The following is a 12689-nucleotide window of genomic DNA, read 5'->3' as shown; positions in this document are numbered from 1 at the left end:
GATATAATTAACCGTTTAGCGCAAAGAAGGGCAGAATATTCCAGAAACTCTTAACCACCCCTTTGCCAATGGCGCAGTGTAGTGGGTACGGCGGTTATCGCAAGATAACCAGATCAAGCAACGCCGAGCGTGGCCACTGCTTGAACAGGTGACCGCTGAGCGATCCTGTCCTTACAAGCGGCCCGCCTGCCCGGCCATTGGTGGTGGTTCGGAAGTCACCTTTAAGCCGTTGGTCCCCAGGTTAAGTGTTAGAGAGGGCTTCTTAGCCCTAACTTTGCCTGGTAAAATAAGACATTCTTTACTTTTACTTTTACTTTTTCTGATACATTAATCGATATGAGATAAATCTAGTTATTCCGACAGCTTTAGCTTATTTAACCCTTTGAGTGCCACAGCGTCGCTAATTTTGACGGTACGAAAAGTGCATAAAGTGCCAGCGTCGCCAATTTTGACGTTTCTTATTTCGATAATATTTTATATAGTAGAAGATTATTTTGGGCAAATAACCAGACAGCTGTATTCAATAGGTTCCAAACTATCAATAAATACGAGTTTTATGTTGTTTCTCTACTATTTTATCTGTGAAACTTATTTGGGTACTTATCAAGAAGCCACTATTTTTGGACGAGTTTTCCTTATCGGGGACAAAATAAATTACAGTATTAAAAATAACTGACTTTATTTAACCTATTTTGTAATTTACAAGTTATTACGACAATCAATGAAATAAAAAACTATAAGAACAACGTTTCATTATTCGTTGTCCCCTATGTCAGGTCATTCGTGTGTCTATTTGGAGAAGATTTCGAGATAGGAAGTATGACTCATCGATATTTTTCGATTCATTATGGAAGAAGGAACGTATAATGAAGTTTATTTTGATCTCTGATATGGAAAACTCGTTCAAAAATAGTGGGCAGTGATAATACCGAAGTACCTGTGCGATGATTCTGTCTTCCAGTCACGCGACGTAGTGGACGAGTACCGTGTTGCATAACGGCCTTTCTTGTTGTTTATTTGCCGATAACCAAGCATTTGAGTAAATACAAAATAAAATAGTAACTTATACAGTATTTTACTGTATTTCTTTACAAAAGTAATGTAGTGATTTGAGTTGTGTCCAAGCGAAAAACATGAATTTTCAGTGTAAATATTATTAGGGTTATTATTTAGTAAATGTAAACTTTTATATAAATATGTTAGCAAGTATTTGTTTCTACATTTACTAATCATATTTATTTGTGTTATATTGATGTTTTATTAGATTTATTGGGAAAACTACATCATTACTAAGTAATTTCTAAACTCTGACAAATGAAGTACAGTTTATAAAATGTCGGTACCGGGCAGCATTTTGTTAATACATATAATGCCAGGTATGAGATATAAAGTTTTAACTGTAATAAATATCTATATCCTCCAGTCCATAACACTAGCAGGTCTTCAGAAAATCAATGAGCGACACCAGGGAGTTCACACACATTGCACCAGACATGGAACAGACTTTAATTTACTGGCCAATCACTTGAAGCTCTTCAAAGTAAAACCGTCTTATGCAGGAGCGAAGTTTTTCAATGCCTTGCCCACATCCTTGGAAGGTCTCAACACTGAAAGTATTGCAGAAAAAATTAAAATCGTGGCTAGTAGGTAGACCATTTTATAATGTCAATGAATTTTTAACCTGGAAGGAGTGACCATGGCAATAGGCAAATCGATAGACTATGTGTTCCAAATAACGCATGGCATGAACTGGCACTGAATTTGTTAACTAACTGGTTTTCTTTATTTTTACTCTCTCTAATGTACATGACGCTTGTTTCTATTTTAATGATAGCAAATAAAGATTTCTGTATCTGTATCCGTGATAAAAATTGTAGCAATTGCCAGCAATATTTTTATACTTGTCACATTGTTCTAATTTGTGTAAATGTAGCTACAAAATTCCTTGGCTTGAGTTCAAAGCCATTATTGCACATAATTTTTAATGTCTTCATTAGACTTAAAATGTTTTTTAAATGGTGTAAATTGTTTAGGATAATCCACATTATCCTGTATTTTTGGAAATGTTGAGCTTTGGGTGTTTTACAATTCAAGTTTTGTCAAGTGGTGCAAACAGTAAAACTGTATTAAAGGTTTTTGGGGAAAAAAGAATATGTAGAATTCGGTATGATCATGTTTCAGGTACATAACTGGTACTACACAGGAGGGACTCTAGCGACACTGAGTCTAGACGAGGATTACTACCTGCTACATGGCGCTCAGTCTCAATTGAGTAATAAAGTGTTTCTTTCTTCTCTTCAACACACTTAATTTACCAGCCGAGAATCTCCAAACCATTTCACTTAATTTATTTGTTTATCTCATTTTTAGCATAGCTTAACAATGTATACATTACATTATTTTTTAATAATCTTCCTAATGATGGCCATTTTTTTTGCAGTGATAGTTCATTTTTAATTTAATTGAAGAATTCTTTTCTATAAGTATAACGTTTAAATATATAATAATCATATAGAGGCGTGTAATGCAAATACAGGGTGTAACTGATCTCTCTACACAAACTTTAGGATATTATTTCATGGACCAAGAGGAGCTAGAAACTGTGTGCAACCAATGGTTGATCTCTTTGTGTTTACTGTCTGTTTGTATGTGTTTTTAGTTTTTATTTTTATTTAATAAACCAATACAGACAATAAAACCCAAATTCAGTACAATTGTTTTTCTTGCAATCTTATATCAAGAGAAATATTAATATTGTGTTATCATATTATGTTTCAAGTTGGTAGGCAGTTGAAGTTTTTTAAATTTATAACATAGTTAATAAGATTATAACATAGTTTAATGAATAGTAAAAGTTGCTACATCTAATTACAAACATCTTGACACCTAAAATGTAAAAACCAGCCAGTAAGTACTGTTTATATAAGCTTTTAAAGGTTTTAATACACAGTAAAGTTTTCATAGTTTACATGTTTATGGCATCATTAACTTTGCAAAATTTGCTAAATGTTAATAAATGCTAAATTTTGTGTAGTCTTTGAAAAATAACTGAAGGTTTATTGTGTTATCTTTAACAGTTCAATTCTTGCTATTGTCATCTGACATTAGTTACAGAAGTGTATAATAGTACACAATAGTTTACATGAAGTTCATAGCAATCAATAGTTTATGTGGTAAATCGAGTTCCACAGGATAGGTCCAGAAAACAAGTGGAAACATTTCACTTAGGTTTCTGAAAAAAGATAACTTTTTCAACTCGAATTTTTGCACACACTGAAATATGATTCTTTACATAAAAGCACAACACTAATGGTCACAAAACATAACTATAACAGTTATAAATCACTAATACACTGGAATTTATTAAAGTAGACCATAACACTAAGCTTAAGGACACATAAAAAACCCAGTTCAGTGTGTATAATCACTATCTGTACATACTTATTATGTACATAATGAAACAAATAGAAAACTGAATGGGAATAAAAACGTTGTAATAATAATAGTTACAGCCGATTCACAGTCTACTACGCACTCAGAAATAGTGGATGTGAAGCAGCGGCAAGGTCAATATCGTTTATCTCTGTAAGGAACTTTTGAATATCTTACAATGTAAAGCTGTCAATAGTTATTCTGTTCTTTTCCTGGCGAGTTGAAACCTATGTTAGTTTGATCTGTGTTCCTTACTTCCATGTTTCAAAATAAATTAATAAGGTACAATGAAATGAAATAAAATAAAATATTAATCATTTAAAACTATTAATTGTTGGGCTCCCCTTATATACAGTTCGAGGGCTTTAGCTGCGCACGTGACCTTGAGTGTGTGGTGATAGGCGGGGGGGGGGGGGTAGCATTATGCGCTGCGTAAAACCCTCCTTTCAGGAATCGTATTGGCCCAAATAACTCATCACACTCGCTACAACCAGTCTGTTATGTGACAGTGCTGATTGTGGTTGAATGAAATAATAAGAGAACAGAGTTTTACATAGTTATCAATAACCAATTTATTATTTTGTATAAACCTACCAGAATGTAATAACAAATGTAAAAATTACCAGATAGGTTAGTATGTTACAGTAGCTTAAATTTATAAACTATAATATTTTATTGTATGTGTTACAGATTACTCAAAGGTGGTTGGAGGAAAACAAGCAAATACATCTAGAGTAGATCTTGAAAATGATGACCCAATTTTTCAAATTACTTCCAACTCAAGTAAGTAAATTTGACTCGGATTACCTAAGTTTGTAAGCAAATATGCAGTAGAAGTGGTTCTTATTGTAATTCTTATAAACATTCAACCATTTGGCCTACCAAATGTTTAATTTAACATTTTATTTTACATTCTAGGATATTCATTATTATAATAATTAATTAAATGGTGATGGATACATATAATTACAAAAATAAGACTGCAATTTATATATTGTCAATAATGTTAATATTTATTTGGAAATATAATATTAACTAGGATGTACTGTCAAGGAATATATTTTCAAAAATATTTTAATAATTATCCTCTATCCCTTGTCGATATATCCAAGGCCATTGGTTAGTAACTTTTTGAAGCCTACAGCAGTAGTACATTCGTGTTCACTTCAGCGTTATCATTGTTTACTACTGATGGAAGTTTCTGTTCTTTGTCACTTGGCAACATACAGTAACAACGTTCATAGCATCATCAAATTTTAGCATTTAATAAAATATCTTCTCATAGAATATTGTATAATAACTGATACAGTCTTAAATGTATATATTAGGAAAATAAATATCTATCATCTTTCATTGTGGAATATAATGGTAGTACATGTAGATATAGTTATAAAAGGCAATCTCACAGCAACTTTTTATAACATTTTTTTTTAATTAATAATTATTTCATTTTGATTAAATACTTCTAAACATTGCAGGTTACTTTTCTTGCTTTAAGTGCTTAACCCTTTACGCTCGAAAGGCCAGCAGCACTGGCCACACCAATGTTGCAGATAGCTCGCGTTAGTTTTGCCGTAGTTTGTCCTCACAACTCGTATGGCCAGTACAGATGGCCGCACTGCTTTCATTGACAGCTCCAGTTTCATTGTTGTTTGCCTCCTCAGATTATTTTTCAATTTCCTCTGCGTTATTTGCATATAAATTAAAATGTTTAAAAAAGAAATTTAAAATTTCTTTTTAATTAATTTTTTTAATACAAAGATAAACAAACATTTGGGAAATTTTACTTTTATACATTATTGTTAACAAAGATATGTAAATAAAATGTTATAAAGTAGGCCTTTACAGTTATGTTATACTCAAACATGAACTATTTTACATTTTTCTCAGTCTATATTTTTTATAAAATAAAGCTGCTCAACAGGTTTTAGCACTCACCATTCATTATAAAACAAAGAGAATATTAGAAAATAACTGCTATGTTTTGTGGCCAGTGGTGCTGGCCATACAAGCTCCAGGAACAAATTATAAAAACTGCCTTCGAGTGCATAGGGTTAAGTTCAGATCTAAATTATGTAATTGGCTTTTCTTTCATAAATTCTGAAGAAAGGGCATGGGACAAGCAAATATATATTTTGAACTTTTCTCAAAAACTTGGCAATGTACTTAAGAACAGAGCTATTTTGACATATTAAGAAGTCAAAATAGTCTTTTCTGTGTAAATTAAGGATGGAGAGAGTGAAATAATTGTATAGTTTCTTGTTGGTTCTGCTAATCTTGACATATATAGTCACAGCTTAATAATATTTTGTGTAAAATATGTTAATTTTGTATGCTGATTGAACCTTGGTCTGTAAACCACCTCCTGCTCATATTCATTTCAGGCACCTGCGACTCATGCTTCTTTTGGTATTATTTAATCATTCATTATTGTACCCTCGTAATGCAAATATAAAAAAAATAAATTATAAAATTCAAGGGAGGGGGCAGACGGACAGGCACAGGTAGAGTACAGTGTTTTAGTCACCTTAGAAGTTTGTATTGCTATATCTAGAGGCTACTACTAGAAAAGATTAGGCAACTTGTTAGCAATATTATTTGGTTCTAAATGTAAAAATAAAATGGAAACTTAAGAAAAGATTATTTATAAAATGTATACTTTAATATTAATTTAACAACTTTTCAGAAGGTGCTGCCGTGAGACAGACATCCAGAGTAAGTGTATTTTCTACAGTGGAGTCAGAAGATGGAGAGTTTCAATTGGCCAAAGTTCATACAATTTCAGATGATAACCAGCGATTTCTGAATGTTGCCTTGAAAGAGAACTCAATAAGAAAATATAGCACTGTCTCCAACAATGGTGTAATCAAATTATGGGACACAGAATATTCTAAGTAAGTCTCCAAATGTGTAGATAAAGCGTAAAGTAAACTCATTTCTCCCTTTTACACACCCTCTGTCTTTTGTTTATATGTCACAAGGTTGTTTAGGTGTGTGCATCTTGATTTTCATTGTTATATTGTTTGTGTTCCTTTCTTATTGATGGTGAATTTCATGTATATGTTTTTGAAGATGTAAATTGTAAATTTTTTTGGTAACACTATCTTGCCAGCATAAATGCAGTACAGTTTAGTTACAGTTTACTTTTTAACCAGCAGTTTTATGTTACAACTATCAAAGGCTATATTTAGAATACATTCAATTCAGAAGTAAACTATGATCCCAAAGGTTGTAAGGAATACACAACATTGCTGAAAACTATACTGTTATCATCATGTCATCACTAGAAACACATATTAAAATTTGTCTTGCGAACCTGAATACAGTATTGGGAATGCAATGACTTCACCAAAAGCCTCTTATCATCAGGCTAAAGGTTTGTGTTGAGTATACAAGTTTTTTCCAGCCATCCTTGCTTACAATGTTCAGAATTGTAACGGTTTGTCAATAGCCTAATCAGACAAAAAACTTTCTAAACAACCCTTGCATTGAAGATCCTATAACATTTTAAAACTCATTTACTTTTTGTAGTTTTAGAATCATATAAATAAACTTAAAGTCATTGTGTCTGATAATGCCTTGCTCAAGACAGTAAACAAATGCCAACATCTTGTGTTGTACCAAGGAACTATGTTACAGACAGTGCATGGCCAATTATGACGTGGAACCAGGGGACGGAGTCATTGTGACAGACTGCTGGAGTTGCCTGCAGTATATGGACAAATACACTTTGATGTGGGTTAACAGGTGTTGCCTTCACATCTTTGACACCAGGGTAATCATTTTGCCGCATCTCAGTTAGCATATATAAATTTTTTTTAATATCTCTCTTTTTTTTAATAAACTTCTCCAAGAACTAACTCATGGAAAAATCAAATAAATTTAAAGGCATTTTAAAAAACACTTGTTAACAACATTTACAATTTAATAGAAGAATATATCTGCAGGTCCGTGGTAGTAGTTTGTTCATTGATTTATGTATTCACTCAACGAAACAAAATATCCCAGTAACATTTTATATATATTAGAATTATAGCATAATTATTTTTTATTTTGCCATGAACATGTTACTGGTTTCAAATATACTCATAATTGTTCAAAGAGTATATAGTAATTTATTGTAATGTATAGAGTATGTTCTATCTCTTTGCTTCTTAAATTTGAAAATATCATAGTAATAATCACAAGTAAGTAGTAGTAGGTACAAGTAAGGAAGTATAAATAGAGTATAATAGTACAAGTTTAGATACATGCCTGATTCAAAAGTTCCAAGTTTACAAATAAGGCCAAAATCCTTAAACAAAGATATGGAGTTGGTAATGCTCTTATCTATCATCTTAACCCTAGAATTGGCCATCATTTTTCTCAAAATGGCAGGCACTTTTCGTGAGGGTTTTCAATTTTAATCACTGCTCCTCTATTTTTCAAAATACAGACATTTTTAAAATATCAGAGTTTCAAGAAATGTGTATTGTTTACAACAAAAGAATTTAATATTGAATCATTTGGATTTTATTTTTTTAAATAAATTGAATGACATACAGAAGCAGTAAAAAATAAATTTATCTTCAATATGTAGCACCCTCACAGTCAATGTGAAATTTATTTAAATGAATCCAAAATATATAAAAGTTTTGTTATATACGTATCTAACTCACAAATTATCAAAGAATATTTCAATAAAACAAGTTTGTTGGTGTTTTTTTTTTTTTAATATATCTATAAAAACTACTAAAATTTCTTATTGCACTAGTTTGTATGTAATTATGACAGTTTGGATTCTATTAGACAAACTATTTTATTTACTAAAATTTAAATATGTGTAGAAGAAGAAATATATATATTGATAGAAGTTTATGTTATGTAACATTTTTTTCTATGGCAACATGATTTAAATTTGTACAATAGTAAAAACTGTAAAATAAAGGCTTAACCTTTTTTAATTAAAAATTTTGTTCTCATTCAAACATTATTAGTAGGCCTATAGAAAGTAAAAATGTACAACAATGTATCTTTATCTTTATCAATTTCAAAGTCAGTAGGATCAGGCATAATTAATTCAGTAAGCAATGGTATATCCAATTCAGATAAAACTTCATATGCATATCTACCAAACTATTATTGTCTTCTGATTCACTACCCAGTACATTCCTAATACCACTACTGTTCAAATTAACACTCATTGTGAAATGTACGATATATTGTTTACTCAACAATAAAAATATTCAACATTTATGATCTTAGGCCAACCTGCAGTTCTACAAAAATTCAATCAATTCACTTAAACCTTCTACCAACTTCGACATTTGTCACTTGCTGTAAGAGATACAACAACAAGTCAGTTGCAGGGTTAAGTTTCTTACCATGAAAAAAGTTTATACATCCCTGAAATAGGCATTGTTGTTAAATCGTAAGTTATGAAATTGTCTGAGATGAGAACACAAGGTCTGGCTGAAAAAAAGAATCAAATTAGAGCTAAAACATTATTTATTTTATCTTCTTCACAACTTTTAGCATTATCCTCTTCAGCATACTCTCCTCGATGGTTCTTACATAACTCAATGTCAGTTTTTAACTGATCAAAGCCTAGTTTGACCTCTTCTGAGAGAGTATTCATTGTCACTGTAATTTAACTGCTTCAATTATTTTTCAGTGTCGATTTCACTCTTATGAAGAGGAAAAAGTCCTAAAGAGTTAGGTTGGGTATTTACGAGTATTCTAGTACTATGGATAAGCTTGTGTTCAAATTTGTTTAAGGCAACTTGACAACCAATCCAGTATGTGCTCTTGGGCACTGCCCTTGTACCAGTTTTCACTGCAATAATGGAAGCTTTAGACTCCTTTTTTTAGAGTAGGATTGTCAAAGGGAAGTTTGGTTAAACATTTTATTTGGAAATATTTGTTTAAAAACTGTTCAAATCCTATATTGCCAGTTGTGGGATTTTCAAGCTGTACCTGTGGAATACGTTTTCTCCAGTTGATACCAGCCCCTTCTAATCTAAGTCCAGTCCCTTCAACATTACATTTTATTCTATTTAAACATTTGTTGTATTATTGCAACGTTTGAAGTTACAAAAATTTTCCCTTACATTGTATCTGGCTCCAGTGGAGAGCCATCTTTAGTCAGCAGTTGTCTATATAGGCTAGTTGAAGGGGCCGAGCTTTCTCGTTATTGGCTCAAACTTAAACAACCACCAATTATTTATGAGAAATATGGCTTCTGTATTACTGGTTGCTACCTTTTATACAATTTCATATTATCTTCTTTATCAAAGATATTTTCGTTCTTGATTATTTCTAAAGTTTCTCTTATTACTCTTGGATAGTAGTAGAAAATTTTTGCAATTAATTCTGTTTAAACAGTTTTAATGTGTATTTGTACACTGTGTAATTGTTTTTTGTGTGCTGTTTTATGCAATTTTACTTACAAGCAATTTGGTGGATTCAATTTTATACTGTAGTCTTATCATGGGGTGTAATCTTTGAAACATGTAACTAATGTCCTCATCGGTTTATTTTGGATTTAATTTATGTAAGGGTACCTAATTCATTTAATTGATTAATTATTGGATATGGATTGGTAATATAAATGTATAAAACAATGTATTTTCTTTAGAGTATAAGAATGAGTGGAGTATTTCATTAACACTGTGTGATGTGCAACAAGGCGGGTCTGAGAGAGAGACAGCTGGCGTGGTGTCCCCGTAAGTTGACAGAGATGTGTGAGCAACTGAGCTATGTGGTCCCTAGCAGCCTAAGGGACCAGTTCGTGTACCCTGTCACCACTCACCAGGCCCTCACTCTGGACCTCAGGTTCGGCTTCTGTCAGCGCTGGACACACATGATGGCTTCCCCTCCTCATTTCGGTTTTGCTCAATCAATAGGCCAAAAGTAAGTAGAACTTTTAGTAGTGGTGGGAAAATTGAATGTGCTTGTATGTCTGAAAAGCAGATAAGTTTTTCTCTACTCAAACAGAAATTTACCCATGCCTGAGTAAATTTAATTGTTTTAAATTGAAAATTTGTTTACACTTAAATTAAACTCATGAAAATTAGCTATAAAATTTTGTTAGAAACAGTTTTTAAATGTAAAATACAAATAATTTATCAAACTGTTGATCTGTTTAAAATTACTAAACCAGTTGTAACATTGTAAGCAGGATTGATCATGGGGGTTAATATTTTTTTCTCTACCACCATGATAATTTAGATAAGTTGGAACAGTCTCTTGCTACCATTATGTTGTGATAGTCTCATTTGTGATGTCTGTACAGCCGAGAGGTGATATGCCTGGGTAGCCAGAACCCATCGGACTGTGTGGCCCTGATAAATGAATGGTCAGGGGAGGTCCCACAGTCTCAGTTCAAGCCCTCCAGTCTGCCACCACCTGCCAGAGGACTCCATCTAGCCCGCCAACAGGGACTTTGTCTCGATCCTACTCTCACTCAGAGGTATTTTAGTAAACCTTTCCTGAAATACCATGGGTGTGGGAATCCTTGATAACATACTAAACAGAATGCCTGGGCTTTACTTGGTCACTCCTAAGAAGTATTTGAGACCTGATTTGAAAAGTAAAATGAAATTATCTCAAGTGATCCGTAGATTGTTTTTATATATAACCAACCCTTTAGATAGTTTTTATCCATAGATAACCTTTATTGTTTATTTTCATTGTTAAAAACTTCAATAATTAATCCCTTATCATTGCAACTTTAACTGTAAGAGCTCCAAACACAAAAAAAAAAACAAATTCAAATAGAAACCTAACTAAAGGAAAAAGGCAAAGTTTTTAACAATGTTTTCTGCTATTAATGATATGATATCTCATTAGACTTTTTTAAATTTTTATTATATTTTCATAAAAATTTAATGTTTTTGTATATACCTCCTATAATTTAATAACACTGCATAATGATGTATAATAATTAATTGTATAATTATATTATGTCATCACCACACTTACCATATTTGTATCACACATAAAGTACATTAAAAAAAAATTATTTCAAATCAAATTATTTGATGTAATTTGAAATAAGTGACTAAAAGATACTTTTGGTATCATATTAGATACATTTAATTTCAATAACTAACATTACAAACAATCAATACTTATCTCAAGTCACTATAAACACAACTGTAGTGTTTTTTAAATTTCCTAATACACACAAAATAATGAAAATATTGAAAAGTAAATTAGGAAGAGGGAGAGAAAAATAGCATCAGTTTCATTTCTGTTTTATATATCCCAAAAGTCTTAAGTTAATTGTTAAGAAGCCAGATCTTTTTCATTTTACTTTTTTGGCTTGGTCGGCTATATACTGTTTGTTATTTTCAAATTGTTAAGTATCTGTTACACTATGTTTACTGACTTTAAATATCTTGTTAGAGCATGTTGTAATCCGTTGCCTATTATAGTGTTGTTATTGATCATATTATAAATTGTTTGTCAAATAAAGAAATAAAAAAGAAGTACTCAAGAGTTAGGCCTAGCAGCATGATTTTTTCAAGCAAATGCATATTTTTTCTTACTGAAGTCTTATAACAACTGTTCTGGTTACAATCGTTTACTGGAACAAATGTAATTCTAAACCCCTAGAGGCCCAGGGCGTCACATGTCAATATTTTGTTTCTTATCTCTACGTAGCTGTCTAGCCTGACGTACAGGGTGTCCCATGAAGAAACGGAGAAACTGTCAGGACTTGTTCTTACGGTGAAAATAATGAAAAAAGTTCATATACATATAGGTGCAGAAACGCTTAGTTAGCGAGCTATACAGGGTGAAAGATTTCGCCCAGATTTCAGTGCCACCGTTAAAAGGGAGCCCTATTAAATTATTTTGGGCGTTACCCAGGACGTAAAATTTAATGTATATTATGCAAATTGAACTGAAAAATTGAATAAAATTGGTACCAGACCTCTAGCTGCAGTAATTTTTAAGATATCTGAAGAAATACGCAAAATTCGGTGTTCAAAAACAAGTTTCATTTAGGTTTCAAGTAGATTATCTTTGTTAAATGTGTAACAAACACGTAAAATTCTTTAACAAAACTTGTAAAGAATTAATTTCTTAAGACAATGATGTAAAATAAGCCAGTAAAAATGATACGTAAACTTTAAGAAAATCAATTTTTAATTAAATAAATAACGTACGAAGAATAGACAAAATCGGTTACACTTTTTTTCTTGCTGAACGTACATGTTTTTATAACTTTTATTTTCACTTACTATTGCAAAAAAAATAAATGCTAACAAAAT

The 12689-nt window shown here is 31.7% G+C and overlaps 1 protein-coding gene across 2 annotated transcripts in view; it reads left to right on the top strand.

Moving 5' to 3' along the window:
- The window catches only part of LOC124359807, a 30568-nt gene that overhangs the window by 5341 nt on the left and 12538 nt on the right, over nt 1-12689 (top strand). For both annotated transcript variants that reach the window (XM_046812850.1, XM_046812851.1), the window contains exons 5-10: nt 2182-2272; nt 4123-4215; nt 6119-6326; nt 7072-7207; nt 10100-10323; nt 10706-10882. In XM_046812850.1, coding sequence (XP_046668806.1) covers nt 2182-2272; nt 4123-4215; nt 6119-6326; nt 7072-7207; nt 10100-10323; nt 10706-10882 — 929 coding nt within the window. The remainder of the gene's footprint in view (nt 1-2181; nt 2273-4122; nt 4216-6118; nt 6327-7071; nt 7208-10099; nt 10324-10705; nt 10883-12689) is intronic.

Source organism: Homalodisca vitripennis, chromosome 4 (assembly GCF_021130785.1).
Source record: "Homalodisca vitripennis isolate AUS2020 chromosome 4, UT_GWSS_2.1, whole genome shotgun sequence".
NCBI lineage: Eukaryota > Metazoa > Arthropoda > Insecta > Hemiptera > Cicadellidae > Homalodisca > Homalodisca vitripennis.
This window is presented reverse-complemented; position numbering and strand designations above follow the sequence as displayed.